This window comes from Pangasianodon hypophthalmus, chromosome 13 (assembly GCF_027358585.1).
Source record: "Pangasianodon hypophthalmus isolate fPanHyp1 chromosome 13, fPanHyp1.pri, whole genome shotgun sequence".
Classification (NCBI taxonomy): domain Eukaryota; kingdom Metazoa; phylum Chordata; class Actinopteri; order Siluriformes; family Pangasiidae; genus Pangasianodon; species Pangasianodon hypophthalmus.
Window position 1 is genome coordinate 20057085 of NC_069722.1, and position 22870 is coordinate 20079954.

The 22870-nt window shown below is 39.7% G+C and overlaps 2 protein-coding genes across 2 annotated transcripts; both read right to left on the minus strand.

Annotated features, from left to right (window-relative positions):
- Nucleotides 1-568: 568 nt before the first annotated feature.
- Nucleotides 569-9721, minus strand: otop1 (otopetrin 1). Its single transcript, XM_026917068.3, has 6 exons — nt 8600-9721; nt 7357-7493; nt 4618-4676; nt 4259-4392; nt 3086-3999; nt 569-2976 (listed from the first exon to the last, which is right to left on the minus strand). Exons 1-6 carry the CDS (start codon nt 9000-9002, stop codon nt 2806-2808), a joined length of 1818 nt encoding a protein of 605 aa, XP_026772869.1. The 5' UTR covers nt 9003-9721; the 3' UTR covers nt 569-2805.
- A 6151-nt stretch (nt 9722-15872) lies between these two features.
- On the minus strand, nt 15873-22524 carry tmem128 (transmembrane protein 128). The gene is made up of 4 exons (XM_026917156.3): nt 22372-22524; nt 21472-21604; nt 17848-18009; nt 15873-16317 (listed from the first exon to the last, which is right to left on the minus strand). The coding sequence occupies exons 1-4, from the start codon at nt 22505-22507 to the stop codon at nt 16218-16220; spliced, it is 531 nt and encodes a 176-aa protein (XP_026772957.2). The 5' UTR covers nt 22508-22524; the 3' UTR covers nt 15873-16217.
- Between the last annotated feature and the right edge of the window lie 346 nt (nt 22525-22870).

Genomic DNA, 22870 nt, shown 5'->3' on the forward strand with positions numbered 1-22870 from the left:
TGTACAGTTGGCATCGTAACTTTTTGCTTGGTGTCAATAAAATACAAGTAAAGTTTCTTCCAGGTACAAGTAATGAGAACAATTGCAGAAATCATTCAAGTGATTCAAGTGATTTCTAAAAGGCCCCCCAAAAAAACAACCAAAAAACCCCAAAATAAAAAAAAAAGAAACTCCAGAATGGAGTGCTGAGAAATTAAACAGCACCAGAAATTGGGAAGAAATTAACCCATTACGCTCCCTGAAAGGCCCAGACTAATCCTACTACATTTCCTTCCTAATAGTTTCTCTACAGTGACTGAATAATTAATTGTATTTAATGAATAATATGCTTTAATATGAATAACTCACTGATGAGCCGGGAGTTTAAAGGGTTAACCAATATCTATATATTAATCATACAATCAGATCAGTTCATCCCAGGTAAGATTATCGTTAGACCTGATGTGTCATCATTCAAAATATCGAAACACAGTAGATACTCCTTCAGCTCTGCTCTGCTCACTCTGGCGCTCATTAATAAACTCATTCTTTTATATCTTTTTTTTTTTTTGTGCACAGTCATGTCTGCTGTCCTTCGCTGGTCGTTGCTAACCTGAAGCCGGCGTTTTGCGTGTTAGAGTTAGCACCAACAAACACGCTCTGAGAGAAAATAAGAGCACCTGTGGAGCTGAGAAGTGTTTGAGGAGTGTGTTACGGAGTGTGTCCGAGTCTCTGAAAGTGCTGAATATGTGAAACATCAGCTCACGGAGAGTGTGACTGTCCCTGTAGCCAGCTCATCCATCTGAGAAATTCAGAATTCTTCTCACTGTCCATTCAGAGCGAGGAGGAAAACCACATGCTCTTCATTCTGTCTAAACACAGTGGGATAAAAGCAGAAAGCCTTTCTTTCCATCCAGTCAAAGTAGGGAAAGCGATTAAAAAAGAAGGTTTGTCATCCATCTGATTACATTAGGGAGAAGGTCAAAGGCTTGTCTTCTGTCCAATAGACGTAAAGGTCAAGATCTCATCTTTCAGTTCAATCACAATGGGCAGAAGATGGAACAAATGGCTTTCTGACCAATCACAATGCAGTGAAGAGAAATAATAATAAAAAAAAAATCTTCTTTTGGTATAACTACTATAGAGAGAAAGCAAGCGTTTGCTTTTATCTAATCATAATGAAAAGAAATCCAATAGCAGTTCTTTTTTTTGTCCATTCACGAGGGGAAGGTGAAAATGACATTCTGTTTAATCACAGTAAAGTGAAATCATATTACAGTGGCGAGAAAGCCAATAGTTATGCTTTTCTTCCAGTCATGGATAGAATATTAAACAATTTCAGCCAATCATAGGAGAGAGAAGCCAAGAGCTGTGCTTCCCATCCAAACACAGAAGACAGTTGGGGTTGCATAGTTGACTAGTTGACTTATCCTTTCGCACATTGTGGAAGACTATTTTTTTAAAAAAAAAAATCTTTTCTTTGAATTTATTGGGACGTTATTACTTTCAATTCACTTTTATGGTTAAACGCAGAGCAGTGTGCAGGACTGTTTTTTAAATCCCGCCCACTCCCGAAGGAATTCTGACCACTCCCTCCCGATCCTGCAGTTATTTTTATTTGTACGTACCCACATTAGATATTTTCTAACGAACTTCATATTTCCAAAAATATAATGTAAAAGGTAAACGAATAAATGAATGAGTAAAACCCAGTTTAGAGGTGTATGTGGGACTTGTTTTTTTTAAAAATTCCATTCCTGCCTGTTCTCGAAGGAATGCTGACCAATTCCGCCCACTTCTGCAAATATTATTGTCAAACTAAACAAAAGTTGGTTCTATTAGGCTACTTGTCAAAATATAAATATTTTATTTTATAGGATAAAGCAGTTACTGAAGATGAAGGATGAAGCCCTTTCTTTGTCTCACAAGGTTCATATCTGTCCGCCCACTTCCCACTTGCAAGAAAGTAGAAACCGCCCACTCCTGCGACTTTTTTTTAGCTGGGTCTGGTAGGATCCCAGTCCCGATGCACAACTCTGCTCCAGTTTACACCAGCCATGGTTAACACATAGCTCAGCACTGCACAAGCACCGCGCCACGACTACACACCTCAATCAACGTGTCTTTTCTATATTCCACGAACTTCTTTTCTGACCCCTGCTCGCGTGTCACGAATTCACGATGCACACCTCTAGTTCTATGTGTTCTATGTTGAAGTCTCTAACGGTTGTAAAATATTGTAATATGATACACAGATTTATTATTTGGCACATTTATTGCACTGATTTGTTTACTTTTTTAGTTAACAGCATAGCCTAAATAAACATTGAAGCTATAAATGTAATATTTAGCCTGTACATGGCTGTTAAATGAAGTGCAGTTTAATGGTGCTTGGCTATTTTTTTTTAATCAGCATTTAAGTTCACTAATGAAGTAGCGATGATCTGAATCAGTTGCTGCTTTAACTAGGGAAAAGACGACTAGTCGACTAGTTTTTTTTGAATTCCTGGTTGATTAGTAAAAATGAAGAGTTGTGCAACCTCTAGTGGAGAGAAATCTCTTGCAACCCCTAGTGGCTGAAATCTCTTGCTTTTGTCTAATCACAGAGGAGGAAAGGCAAAAGACCACTTATTTCTGTCTTGTAGCAATAAACTCCAATCGCTCTTTCTTTTGTGCAATCAAAATGAAAGAGATAAAGGCATTTTTTCTCCTTTTTGAGGAAACAAAAAATGTTAAAAAGAAGGTAACCCTGGTTCAGAGAACTCAATGGAGGGAATCATCATTACTGCGTGCAAAAGAAACACCACACAGGTACGGAAGTGGGGCCTAAATTTTCCGGAAAACTTCGAAGAGAACGGCAACAGAGTGCATGCGGTAGAAGAGGCTCATGGGAAGGGCGAAATTCAGCACCGTGCTCCAGATGGGGAATCCGAATGATGCTTCCTCCAAACCGTTATCAAACTGTGGCCGGCATCCAAATGCAGGCAGGATCCAGAGCTATATACCACACACACACACAAACAGAAACACAGCACAGAAAATTAAGATCTTATTTCAAAGGCTAAACAATTCCGGGTAGTGAACTGGCATTAATGAAGAGCCTTACCGAAATGTTGCACATGAACAGGAAGATGGCGATATTTTTCAGGACCTGTCGCTTTCTGTTGGGAGTCTCTGAAATTCCTTGTCCACGAGAATGCGAAACATTCCCGTTGTTCCTGCCGTAAGTTTGCTTTTCGTTCTCACAGTGTTTATCTGGTGACTCGTACGCATGGTTAATGATACCATCATACACGGCAAAGATTTTCTCATTTCCTTGACTTGGGCTTAGGATGGAGTTATGGTTGGCGCAAAGGGCGGGCCGCTCTTCAGGCTCACGTCGTCTCCTGTAAAGCGACTCGACAACGAACAGATTTTGCACGCACTTCTCCAAAACTAAAAGTATGGCGTATCCTAAATTGGCCCATCGGTAGATGGGTGAATTTGTGGCCCCACCCACTGCGATGACACTGCACCAGCAGACAAGCCAGGAGCCAATGGAAGAGCCGAGCAGCAGCTTAGAATCGAGTGTCCTGGCTGGATTTGGCGCAGTGTCCATGGGCCAATCCTCGAGGCGATAGATGACCAATCCGACAGCACCGGCGACACTCATGCATGCCAAAATGACGATTCCAAACCAGTAGAACATGGAGATGGCTGCATGGCGTGCCTCCAGTGACTCCTCCACGTGGATGATGTAGATAACGAGCACCGTGATGGCACTGGCAAGTGCCAAGAGCCCGAGGGCCGGGCCGAGCAGCAGGAAAGGTCCGTCTCCTGAGCTTTTTAGCAATGGTGAAGATGATGCAGGCTTCTGATTGGTGCGTTGGTCGAGAGTGCGGCCAACATTTTTCCACATGACGAAGAGCAGCACAGAGACTAAGATGTGGTACTCGATGTTGAAAGGACAGAGATAGTACAGACTGCTGCTGAACATCGAACACGCACTGGTTGTACAGTTACAGTCAGGCTGAGTGGCCTCTGGGAGAGAGAGAGAGAGAGAGAGAGAGAAAGAGAAAGAAAGAGAGACAGAAAGATAAAACACTTTACTGAACCATTACTCGGCATGAAATTACAGATAGACAGAATCAGGGAAAGATAGACAAAGAGACAGAGACAGAGGAAAAGATAGAACTACAAAGATACAAGTAGGTATGTGTAGTACCAGCTACTGTAACAGCAGGATAAAATGGGGAGGAGGGGTTGGCGTTCGGTCTGTGTGCGTGTGTGTTAACTTTACCCCCGACAGTAAAGTTGAAGTATCCGACTGCTGATAATCGTCTCTTGTGGTCATTGAGAGCATGTTCGGCTTCAGTCATCACTCCATTACTCCAAACCAGCAGGTTAGTGAATACAGCATGAATCACGCCAAACCTAACACACATTTACATTTACCTCATTTGGCTGACGCTTGTATCCAAAAGCGACTTACAGTTGAGACAGGATACAACTGAGCAGTTGAGGTTTAAGAGTCCCAACAGGACCCAAAAGTGGTAGCTTGGTGATGCTGGGATTTGAACTCATAGCTATTGTACTAGTAACTATAGCATGAATTGCATCAATTATACTGTGAAAATACATGCACGCACATAAATTTACCTCTCAAACGTTTCATAACGCTTGATGACATCTTTAACGTGAAACCAGAGAAAATGAACCTGCAAAATGAGAAGGAAAAACATCACAATCATCAGATCACCCACATCATACATACACAAAGCTATCTTTTCAACATCATCATCATCATCATCATCATCTGGAGCTGATTTGCTACCATGAACACATTTATTATTTATTATTATTTTTCAATTTTGTGAAGTGCCGTGTTACCTCAAAGGATCTGCATTTCCTAAGGTTAAAGGAGCACTAGTTGATTTAAAAAAATGTACAAATAACTTAGAAAATATGTAGAATCTGATTTTTAAAAAAGTGTACAAGCAATGGCATCAGCACAAATGTATCATGTGGCTGAGAAAAACAGGATAGAGAGGCAGCAAATCAAAAAGAGCTCTTATCAGCATTATTGATGTTATCTAGTTAGCGTTGTTAGTTGCCTGGGAGTTAGCTAACATCATTAATGACGGTCAGCTGAAAAACTCATGAGAGCTCATTACAAAGAAAAACTAGACATTAAACACACTTGGCTCATAAACTTGAAAACTATGAGCCAAGTGTGTTTGATGTCTAGCTTTTCTTTGTAATGAGCTCTCATGAGTTTTTCAGCTGACTGTCATTAATGATGTATGAGCCAAATTTCATGCGTTTTATAGTGTTATATAACTTGAATCAAGCAGTTGAATGGCTGATCAGGCAGCACCACAGGTCATGCTAAAATACTAAAACCAGAAGACATGGAAGTTTGATGCCTGTTCTGGCAAAAACACTGCTGTACCAAGAGCACTCGGGTAACGTTATTAGACGATAATTCACTCTGTACATGTCAAATATAATTTCATGTTATTAATTGCTTTGCAGGAATGGGAGGCAGGTTCAAGGAGTGGAAAAACATTCCACTGTTGCTTTACGTACGTAACCGCTAGAGACCTCATTTTGACTATTGGTCCTTTTAATGCGCTGTTTTTAGACTTCTCTTCTTAAACATTTTATAGTTTTAAATTTGAACTGATTCAAATGTGGCATTTGGGTTATAAAGTTTCTCCACAGGATGAATGGGTATGAGGTGAAATACAGATAGGAGACTAGACGTGTGCATCGAGACTGGGATTCTGTGGGACGCAACAAAAAGAGGTTTTTACTTCCATGCAGATGATCACGTAAATATGAAACTCATGTTCATTAACGTGAACTTCAATGATGGATTTACAGCATTTATCCTTATTATCTGCCTGGTCATGGTGGTGATGGTTTAAATTAGGCTTTTAGTTTGTTTATATTTTGGGAAATATTTGAGGAAATTTCTTAGAAAATGTCACAAGCAGGTACAAACAAAAATAATACCTGCGTGGGTAAAATAAATTAAACAGTCCCATGAACACCTCTATTAAAAAAAAAGTTCTGATTTTGGCTACGCCCACTTCAGGTTTAAATCCGAATACAGACACAGTTATAGATAGTGGCATTGTGTTAGACTCCTAACACACTCATTCACTCCTAGAGGCAATTTTTTTTGTTCTTGGGAGGTAGGAGGAAACCGGAGAACCAGGAGCACCCCACACAAACTCAGGCTCAACCCAGGGACTCCAGTGCTATTAGGTGGCAGTGCTACCCGCTGCACCACCACACCACGCTAGACAAGAACGTAATTCTTATCATTTTCCTACATGCATTACATGACAACTCAACATTTATCAAAACTTGCATAGTTTCAAATCCAATCAAAACTCCAGGATTTTTTTGATTCCCTCAAACAGGGCTTTGCAAGAATCAATTTTAGTAGAATGAGTCATAATGAAGTTTAACAGGATCAGCAGTGACAGAGAGCCTTTTATTTAAGCACAAAGCACTCATTTATTCCCGGCAGACCCCTCGCGATATAAGACCCTCTGATTCAGAGATCAATTACAGCACTGAGCACCGAGTCAATTCCAACTCCATATTTCAGCTCAAACTTTAGACATGTGATCCTGCAGAGAGCTTTGAGGCTAAATGCACACAGAGATAAGAAAAGATACACACTCACTGTCAAATTCATTTCCATAGCCTACATGTAACTTACAAACATTAATGCATGTGTTCAGGATGGTAAAGCTTCGGTTTACCTGAATAATTCGCTGTAGCATCAGTAATAACCAATGATAGCCACTTTAGTGCTTAGTAAGATTTTTTAAGTCTATGATGCAGATGTTTTCATTTTCATATTCAGTCTAACATTTGTGTGCCAATAACTAATCACGCCAATATTTGCAGTGAAATAAAACCTGCATTAATCACTTTGCAGGAATGTAGAAAGAAAGAAAGAAAGAAAGAAAGAATAACTATACATTAAAGTCGATTGTTTCAAATGCACCTCAGGTTTAGCCTTAATATTACTAGAACATTCCACAGAAACAGTGTGCTCTTGTAGTACTCATGACATTGAAAGCTTTTCTTTTTTTTTTTTTTTAGCTTTGAGTCGTGATGTGAAAATGACATTTCTCAGTATGCCAAAGCCAATAGAAATTGGGTTAGCAGTTGATGGAATCCTTTCCTTGTAGTTTATCAGTGCAGCAGTGCAATATTGTGTGCCTGAAAATTCTGTTTCGTTTCCAGTCACAGTGGATTTGAATTTAATGGCTATGTTCTAGCTACTTCAATCATTACCCTCCTTTCTAGTCATATATGAGCCATCTGAATGCACCATGAGACCCTGCCCCCTGGCCTCTCACCACACACTCTCACCTGCGACACTGTGTGAAGTGCGTGTACAACCGGGTAGACGCCAAGCACCGGAGACACACACTCCTGATAACCGACAAAGTTCCCGACACGGAAGGCATCTGTGATGAGTGAGAGCAGAGCGAGCAGAGTCAGACCACCTGTAGTCCAAAAAAAAAAATCATAAATATCAACTTAAACGTATGCATATTTACATGATTGCACAACATAAACCATAAACATAAACCAAATGAGCACTTTCTACAAAGTCTTACAGTGCTGAATTAACACTTGGGCAGCTGAATTAACACTTTAGCGCTTAATTAGCTAATTCATTTTTACATTCTTATTTATTTAAATAATGTATTAATGCTATAAGTTTGTAACTGTGTCCTAAAGTCACATGTTATTGCTATCATTTTCATCCTCATCAAACCATTCAGTGAGACCTCGTACCCTGTAGATGGGGCGGAGTCATCCTAGAAGAGACCACTCCCATCAGGATAAAGCTGATCAGTCAGAAGAACTTTGTATTGATTTGCACTGATCATTCCCTTGAACGCTTTTCCACCATAAGGTGTGTCACGGCTTGGCTTGGCTCGGCAAATTACCCACAATCCACACTATTTCCACTGCCAAGCAAACCATGCCATGACTAATGTACCTGTGCTGAATTTGGTTACCCTTCTTACCCTGGTATCATGCCTGCCAAGCTGGGAGCCAAGCACAGGCCACATGTGTATTTACATGTTTTAAACAGCAATTTCATGTTTCAGATTCATTTTCATATATCCACAGTAACGATTTCTCATCACCATGTAGCTTAATCAAGCACAATGTACACACTCTCAGAAATAAAGGTAGCAAACTATACTATTCCTTGGTGGTACTATCAAGGGTACTATCAAATCTTTTGTACATCTTTAGTATGTAATATGTTTCACCTGGAACTATGAATATATACCTTTAAAAATAATTTAAGATATGTAATTGGACTTTAAGGACCACTGATACACACTAAAATCTAAAAGGTACAACACGTGCACAGGTACATACCACAGGTAGACCCCTGAGAGGACCATCCAAGAGACAAGGAAAAATTCAGTTTGGTGTGTTTATTTTTGAGAGTGCATAGTCCTGGGTAATGGGTTAGACTTCACATAGTCATATCTATCTGTCTGTCTGTCTGTCTGTCTGTCTTTGGCTTTTATTCATTTCTATTCATAATTATTTCTGTCACGAATGCGCATAAAGCGCAGCTGGGTACCTCTGATCCAGCTGGTGGCGGCGTTCGCGTCTCTCTCCGGCGGCGCATCGCGCTTGCGCTCCAGTCGCGCCACGTAGCAGATCATCCACAGCAGCTGCATGAGCATGAGCGTGGAGAGGAAAGCCAGCACCGTCTCCTCGGTCACGGTCGGTCCCTGGTACGCGAGCGCCAGCATGAGCGCGAGGCCCACGAGCAACAGGTTGATGCCGTACTGCGCGCTCAGCACCTCGCCGTTCTTCTGCGGGTACTTCCGGCTCAGGCTGCCGCGCAGCGTGGCCAAAACCTTCATCTCGCGCGCAGAGGAAGAGGAGGAAGAAGTGGAGGAGGAGGTGGAAGACGAAGAGGACGAACTGGGACAGTACTTGTTCACAAACTTCACATCGGGCCCGCTGTGCTCCACCATTTTGCTCTGCAATCCAACAGCACTAATTCAAATGGTATGAGACGTCTGGTCAGGTGTTCGGGAGAGCGCGTTTCCAGCATCCGGTTCGTGTTCGCTGTAATCTACCTATATACCCCTGTGTAAATCTGCAGATTAGGAGCTGGAGGTCGAGTTTCAGTCCTCTTCAGCGGCTCGGAGGAACCGGTGATGCCAGATATTCATCCAACACCATCCTTCCATCACTCCATCCTTCTTTGGCTTGAACAAGCTGAGAAGGGACAAGCTGCTTAAAATGCGCTGAAATCCGATTTAAAGCGCGTTACGCAGAGGATGGAGCACGTGCCAAAAAAAAAAAGAAAACAGATCATTCACCGACAGACATTATGAGGCCTAGCGGCCGCGCGTATTTTAACTTTCCACCTGGCCCAGAGCGTGAGATTCTCTTGCAAAAATGTAAGAATATAGGCGCTTTTTTGGCAGTGCTCGCTTGCACTCTTCACCTCTGTGCAGCTCCGTGTGGGTCCAGTGGAAATGAACTGAGGCTTATTTAGCTTTTCTTTCTTCGTTGGGTCTGATGGGAAAGAAAGGGGGAAGCGGGGTTTCGCGTTTCACTGGTCAATGGTCAGTCCGACAATGGCCCTTTATGGAATCGCCTTTGTGTGACACGCAATGCCGACATGGCTCAGGTAACCTTCCAAAAAAACGCAAAAATACAAAAAAAAATCCTTTCTCCAAGTCCAATAGCGTGTTTATTTCATTAAACAAATGCAGAAAGAAACAGAGCCAAATACCAAACAAACACAAAACACCATAAACCCAGTGGGCTGTTAGGTTAGCTTTATTTGATACCAAAGAAAAATGTGATTTAACTGTGCGCGACATTACAGGGCCCGTGCTAATTAATGTGAAACGGATACAGGTGAGCACTTTAACAAAAGGCCCCATTATGACAACGATGATCGGAGAACTTTCCGACCCTTGAGACACAGACACACACACACACACACACACACACACAATGAATCAAAGGTGGGCACCCAAGTCTACCATAAATCCTCCATAAATGCAATAAACACTGCCAATTAGCAGCGCATGGGATACAGGTATTAAAGCGCGTGTGCAAACACACACACACACACACACACACTCAAGAACCTGACTCAAATACCTGCACCTGACAATCTCATCAATCCCAGCATGTCTGATAAGATGGCAATTTGTTGACATATGCATATACTTTAATAGAGTACTTTAACAGAGTCACCTGTACATTAATAGATACCCTGCTCATTCATGCAATTATACAATCAGTCTGCCATGTGGATGTGGCAGCATAGGAATACATAAAATCATACAGATACAGTTCATTCAAAACATGTCAAACCTTGAGGCAGATGGGCGACATGAGCAGAAGACCACATCAGGTTCCACTCCGGTCAACCAAGAACAGGAATCTGAGGCTATGGTGGGCACAGGGTCACTGACAATGGACAGATTGGAAACACAGCGCCTGGTATGCTTCCAGTCTTCAGCTGTCCAGTTTCGTTGAGCCTGTGCCCAGTGTAGCCTCATATTCCAGTTCTTGGCTGACAGGAGTGGAACCTGATTTGGTCTTCTGCTATTGTAGCACATTCACCTCAAGGTTCGACATGTTGTGCATTTTGAGATGCTTTCTGCTCTCCATGGTTGTAAACAGAGTGGTTATTTGAGTTATCATAATTGTCAAAGTGACCAAGATCAAATTTTTCCCCATTCTGTTGTTTGATGTGAACATTAACTGAAGTTCTTGACCTGTACCTACATGATTATAATGCAGTGCACAGCTGCCACATGATTGCCTCTTGGGATAATTGCAGGTACAGCTGTTTCTATTAAAGTGGCCAGTGCATGTAGATATATAAGCAGAACATTAACACATTTAGAGCTACACACACCCTATAAACATTTAATGTAATTTTATCACTTCTAGGTGCAGACACCATTCTCCCATGTGTATGCTGCATCATTGTACAATCCTGTCATGTGAGTTGATCTCAGTAAGGCTAACTATGGGAGGGTTTGCTTGAGGGGTTTTTGTGCAAGATGAAGAGTTCCATCCAAACTTGTGCCTTCATGGTTAATGATGTATCTGACCATCACATGTACATGCTGTGTCTCAGAACTGGTAAAAAGATAGACTGCTCTCTGTGGTGACATGGTGGCTAACATTCTCCATGAATCTAGCTTCAGGCCAATGAATTGTGTTGCTTGCTTCAGTACTAGGAAGCTTTTACTGAGTTTACCATGAGACCAAACTCTAATGTATGCACAGATTTGAGTAGTAACAAATTACATTTACTTCGTTACATTTACTTGAGTACATTTTTGGGGTAACTTGTACTTTTAAGAGTATATTTAAAGATGTGTACTTTTACTCAAGTACATTTTTAATGAAAAAAATTTACTTTTACTTCGCTACATTTGGCTGCGTTCCTCCGTTACTGTCAAATGGTAATAAATATGAGATTTTTTAAAATAATTAGTTTGTATGACTTGTTCGCAAGTCTCGCGAGACGTTGGAGAGGCTGCTTCGCGAGACTTCCGTTTAGCGCGCGTTTAGCTGAAGCAGAGGAAGGCGTGCGCGAGAGCCGTGGCCTCAAGTTCAGTCTATGTTTTCACTCCAAGATTTCAAAAAGAATAGTTTCATAATGCGATGCATGTTGTGCACACGTAGCGGGTAAGTGTCAAAATTCTGCCTATTTGAACCCTATTCATGGTAATTTGGTAACTATGGGCACTACTGAAGTTCAAAAGTAAAATTCTGTGAAAACAGATTATTCAAGAAAGAACATATGACCAAATAAACATCCACATACTGAAGCACAAACACAAGTTCATACACAAACATAATAACAAACACACTCTGCACACACACCTTCTCTTGTTCTCTGTTAGCTTGTTTAAATGTAGAAGTTGACAAGTTAGTGTTGTGAATGTGAAAATAAAGACAGAGTTAACTGTTAGATAAACATGAGGGTGTGTTTGAGATTTTATTGCAAATGACAGGTTATGTGATGTTAAAGTGCCCATCACAGGACTGAGCTAGGCTACTTTACTTCAACCTAGGTTTTATATAAGTAGAACAAAGAGACTTTCAAGGAGAGGTGTGTGAAAGCTCTTCAAGTAGTTTGAAATTCAGGGTTTCCGCTTCGTATCAATCAGATCAGAAGTAACTAGTATCTAGCTACTTGAGTAGTTTTTTCATCGGATACTTTTTTACTCTTACTCACGTAACTATTAAGATTATTACTTTTACTTGAGTAAATATTTGCATAAGTTCTTGTACTTTTACTTGAGGACAGATTTTGGATACTCTACCCACCTCTGTGTATGCATGGATAGTGGATGTATCCCAGATGGCCTGCTCCTTGGTGGAGGCACGTAGGTCCACGCATTTACATTTGGCAGACGCCCTTATCCAGAGTGACTTACAGAAGTGCTTTAAAGTCTCTATCAATCGATACATTCTGATATTGGTTCACTATTTCTCAGACTAAGAGTACTATCAGTCTAAAAAACTCTGTTGGGGAGATAATATACTATAAAAAAAAAACAGACAGCACAAGATTTTTAAGAGCTAGGTATTTAGTTGTCGTTTGAAGACAGCCAGTGACTCAGCTGTTCGGATATCTAGGGGAGATTAATTCCAGCACCTAGGTGCCAGAACAGAGAAAAGCCTTGCTGCATCCCTTCTTTGTACAATGCATCTTGAGGAAACCTGCGGTTCTAGAGTGAGGCTGAAGTATAGCACTTTGACTTGCAATGCCTGTCCTTGAAAGGCAAAATTCAAAAAGCATCTGTGCTCTGGAGCAGTGGAAACATGACAATATGCACCGTTGCATGGCATGAATAAGATCTGATAACCCTAACTTATAGAAACCACCATTCATCTCCTGAGCAAGAAGGGCTGTTTAGGTTTGTTCTGAACTATGGGGTTCATCTTTCAAATGAGCCTCTGTCCAAGAGGGAATTAACATTGACCAGAGAGGCAAACTTGATGTCTGAAACTGAGGCCCTGGACCCTGAAAAGTTTGGGGGCTGGCATTGGAACTGAAGTTTGTTGACCTGCGACATCAGGACCCCCTGATTTGATGCATTCACTGCCCAATGGGCTATGTTTTCACCTCCATAGGATGCTTTAGTTGTGGGGGAGCTGTTTGGTGCCTGAACTACGAGGTAAATGATGCTGACAGAACATACATATGTGGGCATTGAGCCAAGCTGTGGCAATTTGAGGGTAGCATATGGCCAGGTTAGTTGGCAGTCCTGGTTTCTAGTTTCTGAGACCTGCGCTCTACTCTGGGCTTCGATGGCCACAGGCCAAAGACCTGACCCTGGCACAAAGACTATGTTTCATAGGGTTGATTTCCACGTCTCTTGGCATGTGCAGTGATAGATGGTGAAATATACAGTATGTGCCAAAACTAATGACACCAATATGGAATGTTTTAAATAATTGCAAATTGTCATGCTTGAAATATCTTATTTCCCATTTGCTTACCAGGAACTCTGCTCTTGCTTTTAACATCTGGGTGCCTCTGCCAGAAGGTTCAAACTTGTTCAGAGATAGAGCTTTCAACAGAATAACCAAATATACATTCAAATCAACATAGAAATGGATTTGAACCCTAGTTAAAACCTGTGGTCTGAATTATTGAGGGAAGACCACAGGCACCAACCTGAGAATATAAAGGAGTAGGAAATGTTCTGCATGGAGGAGTGGACTAAGAGCCCTCCCTCTACAACTCTCTATGACCTTGTTAGACATTACAGGAAGAGGTTTAGTACTGTTATTCTTCTTCAGGGCATTTCCTGTGGTATGCCACTCTTCCTTAAAGCCCAGCTTTGTGGAGTATCCAGGCTGTCCTGTGAACAGCTTTTTCCATCTGAGCTTTGGATCTCTCCGGCTCCATCAGAGTTACCCTTGGTTGCTTCTCTTACTAATGCCCTCCTTACTCGGTCACAGACTTTTAGTGGATTGCCTCCTCTATGCAGAGTCGTGGTCATGTCACATTATTACAATTTGTTTAGGTATGTTCTCTAACAAACTCTGGGGTCTTCCAGGAACAGATTTATTTAAATTCAACATCATGTGACACTTTAATTGTACCCAGGTGAACTAACTCCATTCAACTATTTATGTGACTTCTGATGGCAACTAATTTAGGGGTTTCATAACAATGGGGTGAATACAGTAAATGTTGAAATAGTTCAAGGGGGATGAACGCACTCTCTCTCTCTCTCTCTCTCTCTCTCTCTCTCTCTCTCTCTTTCAAATCATTTTAGGGTTATAACCTAAATTCAGCAGAAGTACACAAATTCTTTACTCAAGTAAAAGTGAGAATATTAGCTGAAACAACACTTGAGTTTGGGTTACAGTCCGTGCAGAGTTTCACATGTTCTCCCCATGTCTGAGTGGGTGTCCTCCTACCTCCCAAAAACATGCTGGTTGGTAGAATGGCTGCTCTAAATTACCCCAAGATGTGTGTATATTGCCCAGGACTGTGCTGACGTCCCATTCAATGTGTATTCGTGCTTTGCTCCCGGGGTTCCTGGGATCCACTACAACCGTGACCAGGATAAAGTATGGCTTCATATAAAGTACACACATTGTAATTACACACTTTTCTTCTTTTGTTTCTTTTTTCCAAAAGTATAATGTACAGTTTTAAAATGGATATAGTGTAATGTTAATCCCAATACAAGTACAAATTAATAAAGACTCATTAAGTATCAAATATATATGGAAGCAAAAAAAAATCTATAGTATATACATACAGGTGATAAAGAAAAAAAAACATGTCTTAGTAAGGTAACAGTAACAGCTTCAATGCACCTTGGCATAGATTGTATACATCTCTGGAATTGTACTGGAGTGATGAACACCATTCTACCAAAAGATTTACTCATTTGGTGTTTTGATGACGGTAGTTGTGAGCGCTATGTAACAAGTCAGTCCAAAATATCCAACAGATGTTCAACTGGGTTGAGATCTGGTGACTGTGAAGGCTGTAGCATACGACTTGTATCGTTTTCACAGTCATCAAACCAATGGATGAGGTGAGCCTTTGTGCCCTGTGGTTGGAGACACAGTACTGAAAGAGAGCAGAATCACTCCCATCAGACTAAAAATGTTGCATTATAGGTTAAAGGTGATCAGTCAGAAGAACTTTGCCTTGATTTGCAGTCTTCCATCTAAGGGGACAAATGGTGCCAAATCATGCCAGCAAAATGGCTAAAGCATAACACAGTCACTTTATCACCTTTCTGTATGAAAGGGAATTCACAAAATTACAATTAAACAATTTAACCCACTGATAAGAACAATAAAGGGATTATCTTTCATTTTGCAAAGACTGTTTGCATAGGAGAAGTGATCAGCACTGTACTTTTTGTTCCACGTACTCATCCATTTCTTGGAAATTTCTTCCATTACACCTAAATGATTGACAGCTAAAATGCTTGAATAGCAAGCGACGTGAACTGCAACTGCCTCCTTCACTGGAACACTCCTCTGAAATGAACTTCCTGGGTAAAATAATGTTCTAGTGCTTTTCTGTGGCAGCATGGGCAACCAGGTCACTGTGGTATGGTCTTATTTCACATTTGCAGAATTTACAAAATACTTTTGCCTCCTCAGCTGGGAATTTTTAAAAATGAAAAAAACTAAACTAGCCAAATTTCACAGGAATAAATTACAATTCACGGCAAAAAAAAAAAGAACAAAAGTATGCAAAATAATTAAATCATTCAAAAAATTAAATGTATAAAAATTATAACTGAAATTTTTGGCAATCTGTGACAATATATCAATATATGAACATTTAATTGGAAAGAATTATACAGAACCCAAAGATGATTGAAATGGATTTTTAATGTGAAAAGTCAGTAAATTAATGTGTCTTTTTTTTTTTTTTTTTTTTGACACTGAGATATTTATGGGGAGATGTACATATAAAATAAGTTACATACAATCTAAAACATAAAAAAAAATGGAATATAAAAGAGGAAACGTCACTGCAGTGGGATCTGCGTCACGATGTGTCTGAAAATGTCTTCTCAGTTCATACAGCACAATGACAATAACATCTGATATGCGGACACACAAAGACGTCACTGCGAAAGCCAAATGGTCTACAAAAACACTGCTGTTTCACAAGATTGGGAATAGAATTGTGTGTGTGCATATTCTCGCCTTTATCCGAGTAGTGAGATTATCATCACTACTCCCATAAACTGAGTGAAGAGAATCACAGGAGTGAAGAAGGACCACACAGGCCACAGTGCAATGTTAAAACTGTGAACACACACACACAAAAAAGGAATGGTTAGATCAGTCTTGGCTCAGTGTACAAGAAATCCATACAGTAAATGTACAAAGTATCCAGGTCTTTCAATATCCACTGATATCTTCTCATATTCAAATGTTCAGGACGACATTAAACACCATTTGTACCACAGTGCTACTGAATTCTCCATTCCGATTGGCCAGATGGGGTTGATTAATTTTCTGTAACAGCAGCTCTATCTGCAGTTCTAACTACAAGACATGTCAAGTTTATCCTGATGCTCTCATTCTAATATGTTTAATCGTTAGGCATTCTCCGAAGGACTCCAGCTGTTACGTTTTCCAACACTGGAAAGTCTTCAGGAGGGAGGGCTTTTCTGGCATGCCCCACTCAATCTAAACCTAATAATACAATGGGTTAAAAACATGCTGTTATTAAACAAAGAAAAACAACACTTTCTGGAAAGAGACATTTTCCCCACCCACAATTATGGAAGGAATCCTCTGTGTCTATGTTTTGCCAGTTCAGTTTTCCTCCAGGGAAACTTCAGGATAATTTTGCGCTTTCAGGTTTCTCTGTAATATGACTAGCTTCATTAACTTCAAGACACTTTGGGGAGTGTAGTTACGGGAGGAAAAAATCAACTTTGGGGTGGTTAAATGCCGTCACATTGCATCAGACCATTCCGTTGCTTTTGTTGTTTTCCTGTAACAGCACTCCCCAATATGATAATGTTAAAACTGTGATGCTAATGGCTGAGGTAAACTGCTACAATGTCGGTTAAAGCCTGTCAAATGCTTACATCACCATTATTGCCTAACCTTTTATCATGGTTTACAATATTACCAAAAGAAACATTTACGTAATCACCTGTAGCTGTTCTCATTGGAAAGCAATTTAACAATAAGCTGGACCAATAGTTCTAATCTGCTGAGGAGATCTTATTTGGTGAACAGAATAGCTGAACTTACAAAATGCCTGAAAAATGGACCCATATGGACACCCTAAAGATTTCCTAAAAAGAGTTTAAGCCCAAGTCCCACTCTTGCTTAAGTGGATAATCTCAACTGGATGCTGTGGATTTGTTCTGTCTCAGAACTGCTGCTGTAATCATAAAAGCTCATGTGCTCACTCTTATTCACAATACATCCAAGGATGCAACTGAATACGAATATATTATTTGGAATGAACAGATAATACGTCCCAAACGAATACAAACACAGATACGAATAGTAGGCAGACTATTCCTTTTTTCAAGAACGTGTCCCAGAAAGCTTCCATACTAGGTGTGTATCACAGTCAGGACTGGGATTCTGCAGGACGAAATAAACAGTCACCCCAGCACAAGGTTTTACTTTAATGTAGAGCTTGAAAGGACAGCTCATGGGAATTTGTTCTCTGCCGAGTCCGGTTCATTAAGGTTTGTACAACTATAGCAACACTGTGCATGCTGAACACCACAAACGTATCGTTTATCTGATTAGCTGAATGTGATTTGTCCAAGTGAAGTGGTGTGAAGTGTAACTGCACACACTGACCTGAAGGAGGCTGCGATGAACGCGGCGGTGGTGATTGGTGGAATCGCGGGGTATTCCTGATCATAATGCTGAATTCCTTTGAACCACTCCAGATACACAATGCAGAATGTGGCGAGGCTCAGACACACACCCAGCAGCACCAGGCCCACATTAAACCACCAACTGCAACACACACACAAACAATGAAAAATATGAAGTGCTGTTCCTTCACTTCATCAGCTCATGTAAAATTTGTTACAGGAATGATAGCTGAGGGATTAAGCTGACATTGTAGACTATTTGTGTTTATTTTGTTTCACCATGTTGCTGTAAAATGAGTATCATAGCATACAAACACTTTTTTATGCAGCTGTATGTGGCACAATCACGACATCTTTGTTTGCATAACGTGATTTTGTGATTTCTGAGAAGTTCTATGTTAGTTTAAGTTACACATCGCTCACAAAAAAAAAAAAAAGGGCATATAACAAGGCAGCGTCACACCCGAGCTAGAATCTGATGTGATGCTAATGTGCTTGGTGTGGACTGAAATGATTTGTAAAATGGACCTGAATGAAATCTTGACCCGACACGTGACGTGACGCTGTTCATGGTGTGAATAGGCCTTTAGATATGACCAGTGATGGCCATGACCTGTTTAACAATCTAGGCTAAGATATAAACAACAGTAGCTTTACTAGCAGTGGGGAATAGTTATAGTATTCGTAATAACACTTCTCGTAAGCTAGATAGGTGTGCCGTTAGTCCATGATTATTTCCATTAATCATAATAGTAACATTAACAGTAATAATAATTTTAAGGTTTAATCATTAATCAGTCATTCATTAGTGCCTTATAGTTTCTGCTCACAGGTTTTAATTTTAAAAAAGAAAAAAAAAAAAAACAACACAAAACGGTGAAACTTAATCACTGAAACTGTACTGCAATGAGCTACACTGATCACAGTGGGTAATAAAGATGCTCAGCAGAGTGAAACCGTGCTGGATATCAGCCAGCTAAAAAGCAGTAGAACACACACACACACACACACGTTTGTCTTACTATCCATGTGAGGAGCTCGCATTGCCACAATTATTAATGCATCTAATTAATGCTATGCTACACTTTAACCAGCAAACAAAACAAACCTTTTTTTGCTCTTATCGTTTTAAAATACACTGGTTTGTTTACACACACACACACACACACACACACACACACAAAGTTTTCCTCATGAGGACCAGCCAAATGTCCCCATGAGGTCAAAACTGTCATTTGATGCCCACACACACAGAGACACACAGATATGTTCGTGCAGTCCTGCCCACTTTACAGAAAGTCTTTATTCAGCCCTGAAGCACAGTCCCTGGTTTTCAGCATTCATCTTGACTACAAAGTCCAACGTGTGTGTCACTGTGCGTCATTTGTGAGGACAAAGTGCACACTGAAATAAGGAAAAAAAAAAAAAAAAAAAACCTTTTCCTCCTTAGGCCATTCTCTTTTAAAGATGTTTATGTCAAAATTTTTGCCCTTTAATTGGTAAAAGTTCAGATGAGAAGTATCATGAAGTACAGCATATCTGCATGGAGAGAGAAAAAAACCACAATGCCACCTTGAGACATCTGTTGGAAGATGAACCTCCTCTCTCAAATCTCTTGCAGACTGGAACAGGTTTTCCCAGTCAGTGATAATAAACTGCCATGATGCTACCACCACCATGCTTCACTGTGGGAATGGTGTTCTCAGGGAAATGAGCAGTGTTGGGTTTCTGCCAAATGGACTGCTATTTCCTAAGACCAAAAAGTTCAATTTCAGTCTCACCAGAACATCTTTTCACATGTTTGTGAGTCTCGTATATGCAAATTCCAAATGGGATTTCATATGCCTTTTTTTTTTTTTTTTTTCCCCAGTAATGGCTTTCTTCTCCCCAGGTTTGTGAAGTGTCTAGGCTATGGTTGTCCTGCAACCAGCTTCTACCACCTGAGCTGTGGATCTCTCCATCTCCTTCCAAGTCATCCTTGGCCTCTTGGTTGTTCCTCTGACCTCTGAGGGCCTCCTCTAAGCAGAATCGTGTTTGCCATATTCTTTTCATTTTAATGGATTTAATGGTGCCCCATGAGATATTCGAAGGTTTTTTTTTTAATAACCAAACAAATCTCTTTTTAATGCCATTTAATGCTTGAATGTTTCAGAAAATTGACTTCACTCAGTTTTCATATGGTTTTAATGATCCACAGATATCCCTGAATACTGTGTATTAGATTTACTGAGCATGTTCACTAGCATGTAAAGCTTTTTATATTTTAACCCTTTCATGCATAAATTATTTTTATGCATATCCAGATTCTTTAGATTTTCCTTTCTTCTTTAACTTAAAATGGCATGATTCTGTCTAAATATAAAATATTAAAAAGTAAATGAACTGACTCTTGACTTGAACTCTTATGGCTGTCGCATCACTGGGACTTGAACTCACAATCTCTGGATGGTGGGCGACAAATATTGTTTGTGTATTGCATTTCATGGGATTTTATTCCCACTGGTGTGATTGCTTTTCACTGTGGCACAGAATCTTTTTTTTTTTTTTTTTTTACTATCATGTAGTGCTAAATTTAAGAACAAAGTAAAGCAAGAGAACATAAACTAATATCTGGATGTACAAAGGATAATTTTGCAACAGTACCAGAGAAACAAAATGCCTAAAAATAAAGTAATGTTTTGGTCAAAATACACTGTATGGCCAAAAGTATGTGGACACCTGACCATCACACCCATATGTGGATCTTCCTCAGTCTGTTGCCACAAAGTTGGAAACACACAATCGTATATGATGGCTTTGTATGCTGTAGCTTTACAATTTCCCTGCACTGGAACTAAGAGGCCCAAACATGCTCCAGCATGACAATGCCCCTGAGCATAGTTACAGAATTGGCTGTTAAAGAAGGTTTTCATGAAACACTCCCACACCAAGCTTGTACCTAATGTACGCCCTTCATACTAATTTGTTTTTCAACCTTTTTGATTAAAAAAAATAAAAATACAAGAATGATCAAAAATTAACAAAATATCCAACAGCATAAACTAAAGATCATGCTGGCTTTTGTAAGTAGCATGCACCTCTTTTCAATATTATGATTGGAAATTTTATAAACATAACCCACATTTTATTTTATGCAAAACTGTTTTTCAGTGGTACTAACAACTTACACAGGGACTTGTATGGCCAACAAATCACATAAAGGGATTACAGAAACGTGATTGTTGATACAATATTTCCATCATGGGAAAGTCTACAGGACTGAAGGCTTTGTGGTTTCTCATTTTATTAACTTTAAAAGAGAACAAAAGAGAGACTGAGAGGAGACCGACGATTTAAAGCTGTTGTAATGTAAGTGATAAAAGGAACATATGTTTCAAGGACTTTCAACAACAATAAACTATAAATGGTTAAAAAGAAACTGTGTGTCATTCTGTAATGAATGAAAAACTCAGTGTTGGCAAGTTGATGTGGTATAAGAGGAATAAAACACTTTGGGACACGCTTTTATTGGAAATCAACTTCAGGGTGGGAACAGGATATCACACCACACTATTATTGATTATTATATTCCTTACACAGGTTACCTTTGATGCAACATAATTACCTTTTGATATCTTCATTTTCCAGGATGACTCTGAAAAAATCAATGTAGTAGGTCAAACCGATGGAAGCCAAAATCCAGAAGACGGAGTGTCGATTAAAGCGAGGGAGTGGTTTGGAGTCTGCTTTCTCTTTACCTGCATTACAGCCCAGAAAAAAAATGAGACACAGCCAAGCCAACATGGCGTCCTAGCTAAATGTGTGAAAAATTAAACACTCTAATCTTAATTAAAGCTCTATCTTGGGGTAAAGCTGTCTAGGTTTATTATGAACTACATCCACAAACTGCAGTGTGTGCAGAGTGTTATGGCATTTCCTTTTTTTTTTTTTTTAAACTTTGATTCCTGGTCCCAATCCATTAAGTGTTTTAAATTTCTCCCTTTGGAAAAAACATCTCTAGTAGAACTGTACAATCATTAAAATCCTAAAACTCACACACATTAATTTAATAATTAATCACACACTTTCCTTTAATACCTCCAGTCCTTGCATGCTGAGGATTTCTTTCAGGAAGTGCACATCTGATTCCTGAAAGAACTTTAATACTGTATTCATGTGCTTTCTATATATATGCTGCTCATCAGCCTGTTTCTTATGTTATTAAAGTTATGGGATTTGTGCAGTTATCACTGATTATTATTCAGCTTTTGTTTGTTTGTTTGTTTGTTTGTTTTCAGGATTCACTGCATATGAAATGGGTGATGACCACCAGTGGCTCCTCTATCAAGGCTACAGATAAACACTGCTGGTATCTCTTTAGTTACAGAAAAAAAAGGTAAACAAACAGTATTTAAACACGAGCTTCATTCAGGTGTGTGTTTTACAGGAAGACAACACGAACCACCTTCATGGTCCGGTAAAGACATTTTTTTTTGGAGGCATTAAAAGTTTTCTTAGCACTTACTCTTTTCTTCCTCTTCCGAAACTGGCTGTAAAAGAAGCTCTGCATCTCTTTTAAATCTGTTTCGAAGTTTAGCTAACTCAGTGTCGGTTAATCCGCCTGCCATGGTTTTTTTTTGTTTGTCGTCATTTATTGTCATCCGGAAAATGTGACGTAAAATAAAAGCGACGGATGATTGTGGGAAGTGTAGTCAATATTAGTCGCGTGCCATTAGTCGCAGTAAGCAAGGTGGTCAAAAAATAATCAATTTTATTATTTAATATGAACGGTTTATTATTTATTATTATTTTATTAGTTATTATCAAAGAAAAAAAAATAGTTTCAATCTGGTTTTTGCAAAAATAAGACATTTTAAAGTGTAAAATGGTAAAGACATAAAATGTTCAAATAATAGCAGCAGCGGTACAACAACAACAGGCTTTGTGGTCATTGTAAGTGTCTGCTGTTGTGGGATGTTGTGAATACATGGTCTACCGAAGTGATGGAAAGGCTAAAATGTGGA